Here is a 20,186-nt window from a genome sequence, read left to right as displayed (position 1 = left end):
CTAAACTGTTCACCCCTTATAATGGCTTTGTCAGAAGTAGTTTCATTGAAAGAGATCTCTCCTTCTGCCTCAGGGTCTGAGTCTCAAGTCGGCTCCATAAATTAAGTTTTCTCCCTACTCTAGCCTCCTAAGAATTAGTCTCTGATCTCAGAAGGAAAGATGCAATGCTAATTGGGTCTTTAAATGATTAACAATTAATCACTCATAAAGCCTCAGGAGCCCGGCCCCTCTGGTGTGCTCAAGACAGCAAGGCGCTCTGGAGGGGTGGAGTCCTTCCAGCTTCGCTCCCTCCCTCACCACACTAGCAAACTAGTAGGAAAAGCACGACAAACACAACTGGCGACCAGACTAATGATGCTCTGTCTGTTCACTTGCAAGACGCCTCACGGGACCACGTGGAATTGCAGAAGCCTCTCCTCTCAGGGAGGGGATGAAGGCAGACCTCTCATGAATTTACTCCTCCTCGCTGGTATCAAATACGCAAACCCAGTTCAACTCTGTAGGCGGAGTGAGGCTTCCTTTGCAGATCGTTGGGCACCTACTGTGCCCCTGGCCCTGGTCTATGCCTTGGGGGTTGAGCAGCAAACAGACACACCTGGTGTGTCAGAGGGTCAGAGAACGTGGTCAAAAAGAGAGTAAAAGAGAGTATTATTGAGTATTAGCAAGTATTCGCCCTTAGCTAGGTTCCAAGCCAGGATTTTACAAACAATAGTTCATTCAAACCTCACAATCAGCCTTTAAGCGGCATGATAACATGCCCAGTTCTCAGGTGAGAAAACTGCAGAGGCTGAGAAGTGGGGTAACTTGACCAAAGTCCCTCAATCAGTCAGAGGTGGGTGGGGGGGAGGCCTCCAGTCCAGCCTCCCTGGTGGCCCCGCTGGCGGCCAGTAGCCCTGCCAGGACTGTGATTTCTCCCTGCACTGTCCTTGGTGAGAGGGGACACGCCTCCCACCAGGCTCACCCAAAGAAGAGGGCATCAAAGTGCTAAACACGGAGCAGACAAATATGACAGCAAGCCTATGGACAATCTGCTCTTCAGAAGCCCACTTGAATGCTCCTAATTTCTAAATTTAACCAAGTAGCTTTGAACTCAAGTGGGCAGGCGGGGGAGCGGGCTTTCAGGCTCTTTTGAAGGACACTATTTAGCTCTAAGTACCTCTCAGTCACTTCTGCAATATGAGCTTTTTTCTTTTTTCTTCCTTTCTTTGTCATCTGAGTAAATCATGGAAATGTTCCTGAGCTCAGTTTGAAAGTTCTCTGAGAAGCGCAGAACGCCCTGCGACCGTGAGTTATGATGATTATCATTACTGATGTCGTACAGTTAAGACCTATTTAGATCTGAAGATACACCACGAGATAACCTACAACTTTCCCGATTCATTCAGATTCGCAAGAGTGGAGTGTTTATTACACTAACAATTCGCCAGGAACAATCGTCTTCCAAATCAGTGCTGGAACCAGTTGTACTTAAATTGGTTTGAATCATAAATCCGCAAATATTTCTATATTTAGAGATGAGGTGTTTTACCATTACAGAAAGCCTATTATTTTATAGATACAGCAACATTTGCCGAAAAATGTATTTTACTTAGAGGAAATCAAATAAGCAAATAATAGGGAAGATTTATAAATCAGTAGAACATAAAAACTGCAGAATAAAAAGAATCCACTTTATTGGAAGTATGCAATTTGGCTTCTGCTGACAGAGTCTTTATGAAACGCTAACACTTATTTGTTTGATCCCAGTGATGGATGATCTAAGAGTTCTTTAAGGTACTTTTAAAAATATGACTAGCACAGTGGATTATGTGAATTCTCTGGTCATGTACTCCAATATTATCAAAACTAAAAAAAAAACATCCCCAGTATGACGAGAGGAGGAAAGACACAGGACAGGAGCTGAGTAAGGGTTTGGGCGGTGGGCTCTGGACAGGGTGGTCTCAGCCTGTTTGTTTGCTCATGGAGAAAAGCCCAGGGCATGTGAGCATCGAACAAAAGAGGAAGGGCGTGAAGAGAATCAGGAGGAAGATCGCCAATGGCCCATAACATACACACAATTATTCATTCACTTATTCATACTTTCAGCCAACCAACATACATTCATTGAGCACCTATGGTATACCAAACACCATCAGGCACTCAAAATGCAAAGCTGTGCCATCCATCCGGGGGCTTCTGCTTCAGTAGGGGAGGAATCATGAAAACGTCTGCTTCCACCCCGATTGGCAACGCTATGATGGAGGATGGAAGCAGGTGCTGGGAAGCACTGTGGGGCACATCCAGGCATCCCAATGGCAGGAAGTGATCCTGCGGCTGAATCCTAAAGGATGGGTGAGCAGGTCCCTCAAGTGGAGATGGTCGAGGCGCCCGAATGGAGGACTAGGGGGGTAGGAGGACAGAAAGAGCCCAAGGGCAGAGGGTCCAGTGGCCAAAGCCGGGAATGGGGAGACCCAGCACTTCCACGAACACTTATACAGCAGCAAGCCATCTGTATAGCGGCCTCGTGGCTGCAGCACCAGGACCCCTAGCTGATCCTCTAGGGCCACATGGCACCTGTTGTTTCACCACTAACTAGGGCGACCTTTGCTCCCAACAAGTGACTAACCTCTAGAGAGAACAAGGGCTCATCCTGGGAGAGAGACCATCTGGGAGGTAGAACGGGGCTTTTTCAGGTGCTGCACGTTCAACAACAGGGGACAGAGAGGGGCTAGCGGGAAGCTGCTCGTCTGTCTGTTCGTTCTTGTGTGTGTGCATGCAACAAACACAGGACTCATGCACTTAGCAATTGGCAAGCGTGTTTTCCTTTTAATCCCCTCAGCCGGAGGCTAGGGATTCAAAGACAAATGAGACGTGGCCCTGTACTCAAAGTGTTCAGAGTCTATTTTTAGGGAATGATTTTTGTCTATAGAATCCTTTCTGGATGGAGGTGAGCAGAGTCCAGTAAGAAAAACCTCTCCAAATTGCCTCTGCTAATGGCCCAGCATGTCCTGTGTTAGCCGGGATGGCCGGCCTGGGCCACTGCAGCTGGCTGCTGCCCCGACCCCAGCACTGCTCTGCCCCCTTATTTTCAGGTTTTCCTTTTGTACATATGTGCTCAGGGAATATCAGGAGGGCACCATTTTTCAAAAGCAAATAAATACATGTTGGAAAATAAAATTTGTCAGCAGGCTCTTCAGCTTCCTGCCCATAAACAGAGGGAATTGTGCAAAAGAGAGCACAAAGATAGAGGAGATCGATGGTTTCTCACCTGGGCCCTCTGGACCCCCGGGAAGCCTCAGATTAGAAGTAATGGGCAGCTGTTTGCTATTTTCAGGATTTCAAAAGACTTAATGGAAAGTGTCTATTTACCCATGGAGAGGCAGCTGGCACTCACTTAAACTCGCGGCCTAGTTAGCTTTCACAGAACAGTCTCGCTTAGTGGGCTGACCCTGACATTTCTCACTGATCGGAAGTTCTGATGGGCATTAAACAGAAAAGTGAACTTACTGTTACCTACTCACAGTGTGGAAAATGGAGCCTATTAAGATATGGTATCAGTGGGGGAAATAGGATACAAAGAGATCAATGAGGACAGAAACTAATAATCGAACCATCTAAACCAAGGTTGAAACATTTTAATTTTGAGGTTACAAGAACAAAACACCTGTTTCAGTGTACATGCCTGTGAGGCATAAGGCAATGGCCTCTGACTGCTGGCTTGGGACCCAACGTGGCTGTCACATGTTAAGTGCCAGTCACTTGAAAGAAGGAGGACTGACTGTGACGATGCAGATAATTAGGAGACGGTTAACACTAACTCCACACTACTCACATCACTTCCAGCCGGGCCATTCTGGAGTCATTCCCTCCTTCAGAAATAATTTCGCAGGTGTAGTCTCCAATGTCGCCTGACCACGTCTGGCTAATGAGGAGGGACCCGTCCTTCTCCACCACAATTCTGGAACTGCTGGAGGGGGTGATGACCACGTTGTCCTTCTTCCAGACGTAGCTGTGGGCCAAGCCAAGAATCTCGAGTTAGATAAGATCTTGAGTTAGGATCAAGCTCAGACTCTGGAGTTAGGATCTTGGCCGCTGATCCTTCCCCGTCTGTTAAAAAGCAAGCAACTGACGACCTTGTGAATGTACTAAAAACCATTGAATTATGCTCTTTAAAAGAGTGAAGTTTGTGATATGAGCATTACATCTAAAACAAAACAAAAAAGAAAGAAAAGCAACCAGATATCTTGGTCATAACCCAAAAATAGATGTTGAAGTTAAAAAGAGGACAATGAAGATAAATGGAAACATTTATCTGGTCTTTGGGTTTAGAGACAGGAAATCTGTAAAGTCATGATCATACTTGTCACTTACTAAAACTGTCCCTCACATTCCTGCCCAGGAATGTTCCTGAAGGACAAGAGTGTCGCCGGGATAGGAGGCAATAAATATTTTAAAAATCCCCAGAGTGGAATAACCCAATTCCTGCAAAAAAAATAGATCACACCCTACAAACATGTTTTCTTAAAATCCAACCATTCTGGCAGACTGTTCTTAAAATTGCATTTCTTTCTCATTTGATTCTTCAGTTATGACAAATTTAGCACACTTTTCTTCTCAAATGCAGACCTGATGAAGAACCTGTCCAGCCCTCGGATGTCAGCGGGCAAGGGCCACTCCTCACTGCCGGGTGGGATAGAAGCGCTGGCTTTACTCTCCAAAATACTGTGCTTGGATTTTCAAAATGCACCCAGTCCTTTGAAGGCTGAATATGCACAGAGCACAGCCATTGACAAGCCACTTCTCTGAAATTACCCCGGGACAGAAGAGGACTGATTCCACAAGAAGGAAATTAATAAATTGCTCACTTTGGGTGCAACGCTCAGCTGCAACTGTCACTTAGGGCCGATGTTCCTTGGGGTAAAGAAACCCGGGGACAAGGGGTGCCCCACAAGGGAGCAATCTAATCTCTTCCCAGGCGGGAGGCTCCAATTTTGTCTGTTTCATCACACACAAAAAGCTACGAGAAAACCACAAAGATCCAAGGCGATCCTCGTGAGCTCTGAGAGGAGCAGGAAAGCAGCCTTATTTGCCCTTCGTTCTTCTCTCAAATCACACTCCTAAATCATTTAGAAATGAATGAATGAATTATTTTCCAGGCTTGATAGCTATCTCTCAAACAGCCTGTAAGGATGCCCTCGGTAATCTTTAACTTGTTCGTTTTTGTTTGTTTGTTTTGCATTCAACATTGCTGTACTAAACCAAACTTGGTTTTTGAGCTCTGGGGAAGTCAGAGGCCAGGGGGAGACATGGAAATTCATGACTTGCTAACCACCTGCCCGAGAAGAGTGAGAAAACAGCTTAGTCTCCGAAACCAGTTAATAACGCATGCCTCGACAGCCATCTCCCCCGGCTCAGAGTGAAATGTTCCAGAAAGAAGGAAGGCATCTTGATTCTATCCATTTGGCTAACTGCATGACTTTTGGGTGAAGGCCAGAGTGAAAATACTAGGATGATGGTATCTTTCCTTTCAGATTTATTCTCAAGGCTGATTCTGAAAGTGGCAGGTCTTTGGAAAGAAGCTCACCACTGAAAGTCCCCCGTTTGCTGCTCTGTGTTTACCTGGAGTTTCTTAGTTTTCATTACCTTCCCAGTCTGAATTCAAACCAGGATGGGCTATCATAAGCCCTTTAGCGAATCTCCAACTCACCCAGTTCCCTTCTTTACATGCATTTTCCTCTAAATGCATCAGGTAACTGTGCTTTGACTTCAGGGCATCAGATAACTGCGGTTGCCTTTATTCCATGGGTACATGTCCCTCGCTCCCCATTTCACAATGAAACCCATCCTTGGAGGAGAGAAAACCCCTCTCGAGTACCGCACAGCCCCCACGTAAACACTGCTGAAATCCTATTCGATCCCGCTGGATTTTTCTCTCATTAAGTATCAGCCTCTGACAAGTACGTTTTACAGATAGTGTATTAACCTTGGCAGAAAAATCATGAAAAGCTGTATTGAAGTCATGAAGTGGAACATGGCTCACTGTAAATAATACATAAGGCTGGAGTGGAAAATGGGATTTGTGTGATTAATGATGGAGCCCACGACCGGAAGACGCCGTAATCAGGGATCTGCGGCTGAAACCAAAGTTCTAAAATTCTCCCTTCTCATCTCAACTTCACTTCCTAAGCTCACAGAATCTTAATGAGCCCCAAATACGGTAATTCACAGAGCTGACCGGAGGGAAATCCGAGGGTCGTGGGTGGCTCCACAGTCCAGCGTGGCCGTGGTCCCCTTAATCACCACGCGGTCCTCGGGAGGGTTAATGATGGACGTTCGATCTGAAAGACACAGGTCATAAGTCAGACAGAATTACATGCTTGTGAGTATCCCCCCTTGGAGGGTAATGAATTGGTCATCGGACATCAAAACCTCCAAGTTTTCTCCTGTCTTGGCAAAACATAAATGGAAGCACTCAGAAACATTCAGGGAATTGAAAGCAAGCCTTTCTGTACTGCAGCGAAGGAAGTCGAACCTTCCCATGCCTCTCGGGTCATCCCTGAACCTGTAAACCCTCTGCAAGAAAACGAGAAGGGAAGCTCATATGCAAATGTTTATTAGGTTCTACCCTCTTTGGTAAAAATCTCGATTCTTTCCCAAGATAGTCAACAGTCTAGTAATTTCTACCCTGCATAGCACTTCCTGACTTTGCAAAGTGCTTTCATTTATGTTGTTTCATTGAACCCTCACAACTGTCCTGTGATATTACTAGTTCCAGCTCTCAGGATGAACACTGATGCCGATACGTGGAGCTGGTGAGGAGCGGGCGTGGTGCTAAGCGCAGGCCTGCCACTCCGTCCAGCCCTGCAGCCGCCCCACACTGCACAGCTGCCACCGCGAAGGCCCTGGTGACAGTCCCCACACTGCCCACCGCTGAGGTGGATGCTGCTCTGGTCCCACAAACAGCCTGAAACTTGGAAATCACAGGACTAAGTTCAGGGCCGAGCCTGACTGCTTGCTAGCGGGTGTCCGGAAAAATATCTCTGGGCTTTCGTCTTCCTCTCTGGGAAAGGGAGCTGCCGACATCACTCACAGTTGTACAGAATGAATTCTTTACTGATGGGAAATGCTCTGCAGGCCACAGAAGTGTTGCACCGATCACTCTAGTATGGATATAATTTTGAATCTTAGCAGATCCACAAAATTTTCTAATGAGTGACCTATACAGATGCAGACAGCAGTTTTTCACAAGCCTTTAAATATCTGGTTAATTTTCAGGGACACGGGATGAATCAAAAGTGGTTAATGGAGTCAACTGTCAAATGGAACAAAACCTCTTTCTCAGTACTTGACAATATTGGAGGAATTTGGATTCATTTCTTTTAAACTCATGGTATTTTTAGAACACCTAATAAATTAGAAAGGGTCATTTATCAAAGTGGACACCAACTATATCATAGAAAAAGCCAAACGGGTATGAAATAAAGCACAATAATTTAGTTTTCCTTCAAGGATGGTATTTTAACAAATTATTTACTCGTGAAAGTTAAAACTTTCTCTCATATAGACAGCTTTACAAAAATCTATGAGTGCTGCCTTTTGCGTTTTTGGATAATGATTTTTTAGTAATATAGATATGGATGAAGAAGAGAGGAAAAGGTACATTGTTGAGTGAAGCCACAGTGGGTAGGAGGGCAGAAATACTTGGTAATCTAATCCTCATGTTCTGGAAAACAATTTATTCTGCATTTCAGAAACCTGTGTTATGGATAAAATACAAAGAAACAGAAGCTGGAGAAACAACAAAGATTTTTCTTTGAGGTCACTCCTGATATACAGGAAGCATTCACGTTTAATATACTAGGGGTGTTTTAGTTGGTTGTAATCATAGTATAGAAAAAACATACTTTCTCTATGATTTTAATTCTTGATTCAGATTTCTTATATAATGCTTATAAAATTAAACAACTTAGCAGTTTTGTTATTTCAGCTAGCTTGGGATAACATGCTTACTCTACTGACTTTAAAAAGTCAATCTTTTCTCTCTCCTGAAACGTCCCCATTAAGTCTTTGAATACATTTTCTAATTATGCTCTTAGAAACTAAAAAATTAATTACTCAACCGACTTCTATAAATTAGTTGTAAAAATAATCATTCTCCTCTCATTAGAGAGTCCCAGGGCATGTTGACATCCCCTAAGCACAGATGACACGATGATTAAACCATGATTAATAGAAGGTTCCACATGGACCGTGGCTCTTACTCCACACGGTTAGTGCTGCGGATGCATTCAGGGATCCCTCTGTGTTAGCTGCGTAGCATGTGTAGTTGCCAGCATCCTGGATGAAGACAGGGGTTATCTGCAGACCCCCAGACTCAAGAAGCATGAACCTGGGGATCCGCACAGAGCCACTGGCCAAAATGTGGTTTCCTGAAGAACAGCAGAGAAAACAGGAATGTTAGAACCTTAATGCTCAAAAGATCGTTATGTTTAGAGCCACAACCAAGAAAATAACTTGAGGAAATAATCAGAATAAAGTGGAAACTTTATGCACAAAAATAATCCTGCAATATTTAGAATAATGGAAACCAAGAATATTCTAATTGTCCAATATTGACAGATTTAGTTAAACAAATTATGATGCATTTTTGTGATTGTTATCTTTGGGTGATTGGCTTTGAATTTCTTTATTTGTATGAATTTGAAAAATTTCTATATAAAGCTATTATTACATTCTAAATCAGGAGAGAAAATAAATAAAACAGGGAAACCTCTTCCTATTTATTAATCTGTAGTTTCCCAGATCTTCATGTTTATAGGCTGTGGTCTGAGTGCATGGATTACACCTCTGAGAGCTGAGAAGCCACCATGTGGATTCCTGGTAGTGTGAAAAAGATAGAAGTTTTGAAGTTTCGCTCAGATAGTCCACGAGGCATGACCAGGTAATCTACACGCATCAACACAATTCAGCACGGATTTGTTAAGATGGACTGCGTGTGCTGTTCATTTAGTGACGCGCACCTATCGTGTAGAAGGGGCTGTGGGACCACAAAGAAAGCCTGTGGAGTGCCACCACTCGTCACAGGAACTGAAAACACAGTTGGAATTAGGAGTGTCGCACATGTCAAATGGGGAGGATGCAGACGATCCTGTGCCAGAACCATCTTTCTTTCTTAAAAAAAAAAACGATATTATTCTTAATTTTTAATATTAGCAGGGGAGAACGCCTTCATTTCACAAACGGGGAAACTGAGTCCTGGCAGTGCTACTTCAAATCCAATACCCAGTATTTTAAGGAGCCCCAGCAGGCCTAAGGCACCTTGTGAAGGGCTTAGACAGAGGAAGTGACAGTCACACATTTTTCACAATGTCTCTCTCCTTTTCTAGACGGTGAGCTCCACGAAGCTTACAGGGTCTTGCCCGTCTTACTCACCCTTGTACCTCTGGCATCCAGCACCTGGTAAGTGCTCAATAAATGGCTATTTAATCTTTATTGAATGAATGAATGAGAGTGAGAATCATAAAACACAACCCCCGGCCCAGTGGGCTCATTTTCTGCGTTGGCTATGCTGCTGTGGCAGGCACAAGCTACCTACCTCTCTTCCACGTGATGGCGGGCTTGGGGGCCCCGGACACCTCGCACTTCAGGATGGCTGTCATCCCATCAGTAACCGTGGTGTCCACTGGAAGCTGAGTAAACGCCGGCGCGACATCTAAGCAGAGGAGTTAGTGAAATATTCAGCGTGTTGTCCCTCAGAAATGCTCAAACCAGCCTGGGGGAGTAGTCCATATGGACTTTTATAGAACTAATCACAGAGATAACTGTTGTGATAAAAAATGAGAACTTTTCAGGAGTGACTATAACCTCCCGTTATTCGTATCCCAGGAATTGCCATCTTTGTTTACAGAAAAGAGAAATACGGTCTCATGAGGCAAGGGATGCACAAGTGGGCCAGCGCAGGAGCCCAGGAGGGACTGCATTAGGCGAATGTTAATGAGAGGAGGGACACTGATTGAGGTGAATCTGACAAGCTGCTTTCATTATTAAAAACAAAATAGAAAAAGCTAATTTTTGAATATTAAATACCATCCAAAAGATGACACTTTCCAGGATCTGTTTTGACAGTTAAAATAACCTGATTTCAAGGATGTCAGTAAACAGTTTCTGGGAAGTGTTGTGGACCCCGAGTGTTGGGGGTCTTCTTGTTCACGGGGGACCGCATGTGTCCACGGGTCAGGAGTGGCTTAGGCGGGCTCCGGCGAGGGTTCCTCTGACCTTGTACTACTTTGATAACGAATAAACCGCAGAGCCCTTGACACCAGAGCTCTACATCTTCCAGATCTTGTGTGAGGGCCCCTGAGGTGCCCAGGCTGGTGCCCCCAGGAGGAGAAGTGGGCACAGCCGCCCGCCTCTCCCTTCGCCTGCTGGGAATCTCTATGAACCGCAGTGAGTTCGGTGGATTCCACCTACAAAACATCCCAGAGCTGGGGACTTCCCTCCACCTCCGCTGTGACCAACTGGGTGACACAGTGGCCTCCTAACTGGTCTCAAGCCTTCCGCTCTTGCCCTCACAGTGCATTCTACACCCAGCTTTGGGGTGCCCTTTGAGACCTATAACTGACACCCTGCCACTGCCCTGCTCAAAGGCCCCAAGGGACCTGCTTACCACTCCAGCCTATCCCTTACCCCGGCCCCTGCTCCTCGTCCTCGCCTGCGTCCTTTCTGCCTGCACACACCCCTAGGCTAGCTCGTCCCTCTAAGGCACTTGCAGCACGCACTCCACGACATGACCATCCCCCAGTATTTTGCAAGATGGGCTCCTCTTCACCTTCAGGTCTCAGCTCCAGGGCCAGCCCAGAGGAGCTGTCCCTGACCGCCGCCCTCTGAGGGAGCCCTTCCTGGTCACGCGGAGGTTCGCCTGTTCTACTTTCTTCACGGCGCTCAGCTCCAGCTGAACTATCTTGTCCTTTGCTGTCTTTCTCCTCCTCCCGACCTCCTGTCCTGGAAGCATGAGAACCTTGCCTGTCTTCCACGTAGCTCTGTCCCCAAGCCCGATGGACCCAGGGTGCCTGACACAGATGCTCAACAAATGTTTGTTAAGTGAATGAATACATATTGATTGCTTTACACATATATTTTCCTTTCATTAAAGGTGTTTTAATTTAAAAAAATCCATTTTACAAAACCCTGTACTTACAAAACAGATAACATAGCATTATCATTATCATGTATTTATTTATTCACCCTCCAGTTGTCATGGGAACCAGTTTAAGTAGCAGTTTCATTTAAATTTCCAAACTGATCCTCACAAGAACCCTGTGAGCTGGGCCGGGTTGGTTCCATGTTGAAGAGAAAACTGGGGCTGAGGGAAATTAGGTGAGGTGCCCTTGTCTCTCACTAGAGCAGGGGTCGGCAAACCACAACCCAAGGGCCAATCCAGCCTCTCGCCTGTTTTTGTAAATAAAGTTTTATCGGAACACAGCCACACCCACTGGCTTAGTATTGTCTGTGCTGCTCTCATGCTAATGCAGCAGGAGTGAGCAGCTGCGACAGAAACCACGTCCCTCAAAGCCAAAAATATTTACTATCTGGCCCTTTACAGAAAAAATCTGTCAATTCCTGCCCCAGAACATCCTGGTCCACACTTGCAAGATAGGCTTTAAATAATTCTAATTGATCAAAACTCAGTTTCTGGCTTAAGTACCCAATATTGTTTCTACTGCTTGAAGCAATACTGGTTTCCTATGCTCCAAACTGGAGGATAAATTTGACCCCTGGGCAAGGTTCAAGGAAGTGACCCCTACTTTACCAAAATATATGCATGCATCTTTAAATATTTCCTCAGTCTCTTCATATGTTCTGGCTGACAAGAGCCGTCGGCCCCATACACGCTGACATTGATTTGTTTCTCAGTGGGCTCCCACCCCTGAGGATATCAGCATTTGCTTCCAAAGGGGCAACGTGGAAGGTACAATTCCATCATTACTAAATTCTACTTCATTTTAAAAGAACAATATTACAACTGTGGGAGATTAAAAAGAAAACCCACAGATACGATGAAAACCTTTACCTTTATTTTATTTTTCAAAGACAGAGTGCCAGAGTATTTTTGTTAATAGGATAATAAAAGAAACTCACAAAAGAACTATAATTGTTCAATAAAACTAAAATAGAGGATGAATATAAATGAATATAAAAAACCGGAAAAAAGATCAAAAGAAAAAGCTTAGGAATGAGCTATTCATTTAACAGTCCTTCCAGTCCAGAAAAATGGGGAATTTTTTTCTACGTCTCAATAAAGAGGAGCACCCAAGTGCCAGGAAAATGAAAGCTTACATAAGAACAGGGAGGCACCAAGGACTGAGGGGACAAGGGGCGCATTCACTGCTCACGGCCCTTGGCAGAGCTTCCCCAGGGGACCCACAAAACGATTAAGTTGTGCCTGAGATGAGGCTCTCCTCAGCTGGTCACCTCTGGCCACTGCACCCTGTCCATTTACCTCAGGGGGCTGAAGAGTTCCTACCGTTTTCCGAGTGAGTCATACGGGGCAAAGGTCGGGAAGCTCTGCCTGAGGGCCCAGTCCAGAGGGTCTGCCTCTGCCGACGGGCAATACTCACTGGTGACGTCCAGGTAGGTGTGGGTCTGGATCTCCCCTCCCTCATTAGTGGCAAAGCACTGGAAGATTCCGGAGTCCTCTGGACGCAGCTTCTGGATGCGCAGGCCTCCACTCGAGAGCACTTTGTATCGGGGATTCTGGAGCTTGCTAATGGAGATGGCATCCTTGTACCACTGGAGGGTGGGAAGAGGGACCCCTGTGTAGGAGTGGAAATAATTGGGCATTTAAAAAAAAATTAAATTTCGAGAATTCCTTACATGAGGACTGAGGCAAAATGTTTCAAAGGCTAAAATGGCCATATTTCAACAGGCATTTTCTTATCCATTAGTCCTTTCAACCACCTCGTAAGGTGTTATTTTTCTCGCCTTACATGAAAAAATCAACACAGAGAAGCACTAGGTGGGAGAGCAGGTGCCAACTCCCGACACAGGGGCTGCAGGTCCTTCTGGGTGCCCAGGAGCCTGCAAGGGTTTGTGCTCTTGTCTGGAGAGAAGGTGATTCCAGCTGTTATTGGCTTCCGGACAGACAGGGATAGGGAGGAAGGTCTCTGCTGCTCTGCCCAATTCTGTCACTCAGGCCTCAAGGAAGGGTCACAAGGGTGGGAGACAGGACGCAGCCGAGCCCCAGGTGGGTATCTTGCCAACTGTGCCGTCTCAGGCAGAGCACTTAACCTATCTTCATCTCTGTTTCCTCACACTTGGAAAGGAAGTGATCATCGCAACTCACAATGTCGTTGTGGAGATTAGTTGCGCCAATATATGTCAAACTCTTAGAGCCTGGCACGTGGTGAGCGCTCGGTGGGTAGTATCACTATTTATTATTACAACCAACAGCAACAAGAATGCGTGCCGTCTGTTAAACAGTCTCTGTCTAAGGAGCTGGGTACCACTGATCCAAGCGGAAGTCTGCTGTGTTGGAGGAGTGATTTCAGGCTATGTCACAGGCACATGAGACGCGTGTGGTTAAAGGTCGAGGAGCATAGGAGGTATTCAGTTGGAGATGTAAAAGAAGTTACCTTGGTCCCTAAGACACACGCCAGTGCAGCAGATGATGAGAGGAGCTGCGGGACGGTTCCATTCTTGTACCCCAACAGTGAATCGAGCTGAGCACGGCCAAGGCTTTGACCAAGAGGATGGGAGGGCCAGACTGAGGCTAACTGCCCCGCTGCCACTCCCAGGAGACCTCCTCACCCTAATGATATGACAGTAAAAACCACGGCCTCGAGTAGGCGATTCTGGAGCTACGCACGGTCTAGCCAGCCCACGCTGAAGGAGGTTCAGGTTGGCTTTGAGAGGGATACACCCAGGGGACAAAGGACAAGCTCACAAGGGCAGAGCTTGGTTGTAAATGAAGGGACCGTCCTCAGCCCAAGAACATGAGGACCTTGTCGCTCATCCTCCACATGGCTGTGGTCAGTACATGTAACCCAGGTGGTGATGCATGCACGCCCTGTTCCCCCGGGTGGCCTTGCTGCACGGGACAAGCCCTGACGAGGGAAACACCAGGCTCCTTCTCTTGGCAGCTTCTCTGGGTGCCTTGGGTGACTAGCAATAGGGGAAGACTCCTCCTTGAGACTTTTCCCTGACTCTTCCTGGAGCCAAGACGGGTCAAGCCACCCAAGAGGGGTGAGCTGGGGAGAGGAGAGAGGCTGTACCTACAACTAGACCAAAGCACTCAAGACAACAAAGTCCTGAACTCTGGTGGGCCGTGTGTGCCTATTGTGGGCCCAAGGGAAAAGCACAGAAATATCTAGGCTTATTTCTAGATCTCAGATGGTTCTGTACCTGTTTCCCTAAATATAAAATGAATTTAAATAAAACACATCTTGACGTGATTCATGGTGAAAAGCACACCCATATTCCTTGACTTAAGATGCTGTGAAGGTATAAGATGTCTTCTTCAATAAATAAAGTTAACGTCGTGGAATATTTCAAGATAATGCATCCTCATATTCTGTTCTTTGCCTTAATTACATTTCCTGTCACTTTTCATTAAATCAGGAAATTTAAAAAAAATCCATTTCAAGGTAAAAGCATAACCAGTTCATGTAAAATCTCATAATAGCAATTACATGATGTAGCTTTCATAAAGAATAACCGCTTCGCATGCTGCTATAGTTTCATTGTCAAAATTAAAAGAAAGCAGTAAATTATAGGATGGCAATGCAACGTTGAAAGACTTGTTCAATATGTATTTATAAGTCTAGACTTAACAGATAGTTTACCCTGTAGAAACCATGCAAAAAAGAGCATTCTTTTGTCAAGGAGAGGGCTTAAGATTGTCATTTATTGAAAAGTAGTTGTTAGTATATAGGAAACTAGGTGTATTTCTATTTGGGGGCAATTTCATAAACAGAACTCTTATCCCTCGCAGTATTGTAAACTCTCGTTTCTAAAATACAAGCACTCTAAATATTTTATAGCTTCACTTTCACAGAGTTGTTGGCCTTAAAAAGCTCGTGTTTATATAAGAAAGAGAGCAATGTGACCAGAGTAAGGAAAATATTTCCATTTAAAATGCCCATTACTCTTCTCTTACGCTTTTCTCGCCCTCCCCTACGCTGCCTTAGGGGAGCTAGAACAGAGAAGAACAGGAACAGAGCAGGTCCATCAACAGTGGCCACTGTGAGCTGACCAGGGGCTGAGAACCGCAACCACTGAGGAGGCAAATCTTTTGTTGTTGTTGCACAAAGCGCAGTGGACAGAGAGAAAGGGACTCGCAGCCAGACGCTAAACTCTACACTGGCCATCAGTACTGTTCAGAGCGACACCACCACTCCTTTTCAGAAATGAAAAATGACATGCAGGTACCTACGGATGAACAGTATTTGTTCTAATCCCAGGGCCTCACCTCTCGGAGAACCCAGGTGTTCTGGCCAAAGTGCTTGCTTTGGTAGCTGACAGATTTGGGTTTGGATCCTGTCTCCATTACTGTGTGACCCTAGGTAGGTTACGTGCCCAGTATTTAATGAGCAACTTCTACATGCCAGACACTGGGCGAGGATTTCACAAAAAGTGTCTCGTGGCATCTTCCTGGCTCTGTGCTGTGAGCACGTAACTTAACCTTGCTTTCTAAGGTTTTGTGTTCATAAGTGTACAGTGAGATAATAACATCTCTCCTATGAAGCCATTTTTTTAAGATTTACAAAATTGTTAGTAATCCTTACCCTCCAAGCTCTTAGGAGAAAATATCCTTAAGATGGACAGATATTAACATAAAAAGAGGTCCTTTTTATTTCTTGACAGTTTCCAGAGCACTAACATAGCTTTTGTTAATGAAATTGTCTTAAAAAGCCTGTCTCTGACAGAGGTTTAGTATAAGGACTTGTGCTGCCGGACATGAAATGGTGGCTGTGGACAGCTAGTAATGAAGGCATAGGGACGAGGGGTGGAGTAACCTGAATAACAAAGAAAGTCGACCCAAAGCTGGAAAGGCAGAAAAATAAGATTTCAAAGAATTTACGGCAATCTCCCTTCCGACAGAGCGGATGTGGTCACCAGTCCCAATCACCCCGTGGATGAGAATGAATTTCCTGCCCCAAGCCCTGGGGGGTCGCCCTTTTGTGGAATCAGAGCATTTGAAGGGAGTCAAGAGGACAAGACTACGTCTCCCTCTGTTGGGATGGATGGGCTTAAGGCTCCCTTGCTGTTCCCTTGTGTAAATATTACTACCCCAGCTTTGTAGGCGAGGAAGCAAAAGCTCAGCAAGGTCAAATACCTTCCCCAAGGTCACAGGCCCAGTAACTGAGTTCTACTCCACTTCAAAGGCCCCATCGCAGTCAACCTCTCCTTGCGATGACGACGAAGCTGCCCTGGCAAGTGCCATTTCCGTTCCTCCACCTCATGGCTGCTTGTCCAGCAGCCTCCCCCACTCACCCATGGCTTGACAAACGATGTCCACGGTTTCTTCCACTTCAACCAAAATCCGGCTCTCAGGTTCAGCAGTAAAATACGGTGGCTCTTTAAACAAGAAAAAGCAAAATAGCCCCTAAGCAAGAGAGGTATATTTCGGAAGACCCTTATAGCTTAAAAGAGTTTGAATTTCTTTCAAACACTATTTTTGACAACTTCATTAGTTACCACGTACGCACAAACTCAGAATTCCGGGAGCAGAGGCCAAAGGCTATTTATATTCTAAGGTTTCAGAAAGCAAATTACTACTCAGAGCGATGGCTACTTCTCAGTTTATGGGCTTGAATCATGGAATATCTTAATTCACATTTTAGAAGGACTATCCCAAGAGGTTCATAAAGGTTTATATTTACAGCACAGTATTTTATAGGCTGGTTTGCTTCAGTATCTAAACTAAACACCAATTCATGAAGCATGTCAAATAAAGTGCCACAGCCAGGCACCGGGCCTATATCAGGGAACCGTGCAGCCTATTAACATATTTTTTAAAGTCTTAGCAGTTCTTCTTCTCCAAAATATAGATTTAATACTTCAATGGAATGCAAAATAATAGCTAAGAGAGAAAAGAAAAAGGGCTGCTCATCCATCTTTAGTAGCAAAGGAAACTCTTAACCGCTTGTATATCTCTGGATACTCCACTTGCCTACTCAACAAGAAAAAAATAGTGGTTGTATTAAACAATGAATTCCCCTGGAGAGTAAATTGCAATATTTTTCTCAGTTTATTCAGCAGAAATTCAATGGTGGCACAGCCAACTTGGTCACGTATTAAGGTGGTAGTGATTTCATTATCATGATAACAAAAGGCTGCTGTGTTCACATTCTGTGTGATAATTAATTTCTGGGCACTGTCTTCCAGAGTGGTTTCTTTTCATTGTAATTGCATAGAATGTGGATAAGATAGCTTGGCATGCCTCCTCTATTGACTGTATCTTTAAAACAGGGTGGAACCTAAAAGAGGGAAAAGAGAAACGAAAACTTAGCTTTTCGAAGAAATGACTGAGGAGAATGGGCTGAAGGTTCCTCAATGCGGGCAGAGTTAGGTATCAATCCTGCAATTACCTGGACCACTCAAGTGGAAACGGTCCTCCTGAATTATCCACTCTGGCCTAAGTGATGGCTGCAAATTCACTAGGCGGAGGCAGGATTCTCTACTTAGTGTTGTGTGTGTATAGACCGGGCCTAGAGACATCCTGCAAAGATTTCCTCTCTCTCATTTTCAAGCTGGTCTTCATTGCCCACTCATATATTCACACTCAGACCCCTCTCTTTCAACAATAATCATGATCGCAGCCTTATTTCTATTCTAACTCTACAGTAGCTGCATCCTGCCAAGGCCCTTCTGTGCAGGTCAGGCCCCATATTCATCAGTGAACGCTAAAGTCGCTATCTACTGGCACGATCTGGTGGAAGGGATGTGAGGGGAAAATGGGAAAAATAAGCTAAAACATCAACACTTGCCTATGATTAATCACAGTTTTCCTTTTTCATATTGAGCTAATTGTAGAGTCCCAAGCAGCTGTAAGAAATAATAGAGAAAGCTCCCCAGTGTCCCTTACTCAGTTTCCCCCAATGGTAACATCTTACAAAACTGTAGTCCAACCAACATCACAACCAAGATGTTGACAGTGAAACAGGTAGCCTTCGGTATTCACCTCTCTCCAGTCATGCTTGTACTCTTGTGCGTGTGTGTGTGTGTGTACTCGAATGAGCATACGTATTTAGATCAGTGTAGTGTTATCACTTGTGTGGGTCTGTGTATACACCATTACAGTCAAGATGCAGAGGGGGTCCCTCACCACAAGGATTCTTCATGCTGCCCTCTCGTAACCATGCCCATCCCAATGTCCCCTCCCTCACCCCTGGCAACCACTCATCTGTTCTCCATCTCTATCATTCTGTTATTTCAAGAATGTTATATAAATGGAATCACACAGTATGCAACCTTTGGAATTGGCTTTTTTTCACTCAGTGTAATTCCCTTGAAATTCATCCAAGGGGGTTACACTTAGATGATAAAAATCCATACGTATAAATGGTCAACATCTACAGGAACAGACAATTCCCCAGGTATTGACGACAGATACCGTCTGGCACAATGGCCCGACATCCCAGTGCTGTCCTTTCCCACTCTGCAATTCCCCATGGCTTCCCCCAAGTGCCAAGGAAGAGGGACTTAGTGCAGGGCCAGAGACAAGGGGTACTCCTCACACAGTGATCAGAAGTGGCTGGGGCTGAGCAAATGCATGGCTCTGGGGCAGCAGTGCATTAGGGACCTCCAGCCCCGGTCAAGGCCCCTCCTCTTTGGGCACCACCATCCCCCACTGCAGCCAGCTACCATGGGGGCTTGGCACAAACCCACCTGCTCCATATACTCCGAGGCACCTGCTACAGAGCCGCCAGGCTCCTTGGGCAGCGTCTGGAAGGCAGCCTGCCAATGTCTGCAAAGTGCTGTCTCTCTCCTTTGGAGTCAACACCCAGGCAAGTTTTAGTAGCTGAAAACTAGGAAGCTTGGGAACGGCCTAGGCAGAGCATGTTTGTTCATTTATTGATGCTCTTGCCCTGTTCCAGAAAGTCTTCCAGGTGGCTGAGCAAGGAGAGTAGGTGTGGAGCTGCCAAAGGCCCTGAAAGGCCCACAGCTTCTGCCTGTAATTTCATTACTTTCCCCACATTACGTATGTTACGGTTGCGCTCACTGCTGACCCTTCATATTAACCCAACTCAACAGGTGCTCGGAAAATTTTTCTCTCGATCCCTAGCTATTTTTACACATAGTCAGCTACAAGAGAAAGAAATCGGGGAAAATATCAGGCATATCAACCATGAAAAGACTGCGTTGAATACTGGGGAAAAATCTGTTGTGAATTAGTCGTCCTGCGCATAGACTTTTTCAACCACGTAATTTTCAAAGGGCAAGTGCATGTCTTAGCTAATCGGCAACAACTCTTTCTAGAAAGGGTACACTGCCAACATTGGCACACACTAGACTTTTAAAAATTTATCACAACCACAGCCAATAAAACTGGGGATTGAAACTAACACTTTTATCTCTTTTGAAACAATATGAAGACATCGGGAAAATCTTCTCATCCCCTGTGTGAAACAGGAGCGTTAGGAAAAGGCCAGCCAAGCTGATGATCCTTCACATCTGGCCATGGGCCAAGGGCAGCAACTCTAGAAAGCACGAGCCTCCAGTCCCACAGTCTCAGAACTGGAGGTGGGGATACTTCCCGGGCAGCCCCCAAACTGGGGCCTCTACCAAAGCCCCCACTCTCCAAAATGCCAGGGTGACAAGTCCAGGTTCTGGTCCGATGGAAGCAACCACAGTGGACGGTCCACATATACCAACGATTCCTCATGCTCTCCTGCTCCAAACCCTGAATCTGAATTGCAGGGCCTGCTCTGAGTAGAGCTTGCTGTAGGACCCAAAGATGCTACCTGCCCTGTCTTCCGTTCCCCTCCAGAATGACCATCTCAGGCAGCAGCAAATCCCATGGTGTGCCCTTGACTTGCCATCATGGTCCACACTTGGGTGCCTTTGTCCATTGTGGTGGGAAGAAGGGCCCCAAAGATGTCCCTACCCTACTCCCTGGGATCTGTGAATATGCTATCCTACACGGCGAGAGGGACATTGCAGATGTGATTAAGGTTATTGACCTTAAAACAGGGAGATTATCTTGG

General features: G+C 45.5%; 1 protein-coding gene across 4 annotated transcripts in view; it reads right to left on the bottom strand.

The window, feature by feature from the left end:
• The window catches only part of SDK1 (sidekick cell adhesion molecule 1), an 857,904-nt gene that overhangs the window by 226,893 nt on the left and 610,825 nt on the right, over positions 1–20,186 (bottom strand). For all 4 annotated transcript variants that reach the window (XM_070231391.1, XM_070231392.1, XM_070231390.1 and 1 more), the window contains exons 8-13: positions 16,471–16,554; positions 12,597–12,791; positions 9,575–9,691; positions 8,241–8,408; positions 6,215–6,317; positions 3,812–3,988 (exon numbers count right to left, since the gene is read on the bottom strand). In XM_070231391.1, the coding sequence (XP_070087492.1) occupies positions 3,812–3,988; positions 6,215–6,317; positions 8,241–8,408; positions 9,575–9,691; positions 12,597–12,791; positions 16,471–16,554 (844 nt within the window). The remainder of the gene's footprint in view (positions 1–3,811; positions 3,989–6,214; positions 6,318–8,240; positions 8,409–9,574; positions 9,692–12,596; positions 12,792–16,470; positions 16,555–20,186) is intronic.

This window comes from Equus caballus, chromosome 13, assembly GCF_041296265.1.
Source record: "Equus caballus isolate H_3958 breed thoroughbred chromosome 13, TB-T2T, whole genome shotgun sequence".
NCBI classification, from domain to species: Eukaryota; Metazoa; Chordata; class Mammalia; order Perissodactyla; family Equidae; genus Equus; species Equus caballus.
This window is presented reverse-complemented; position numbering and strand designations above follow the sequence as displayed.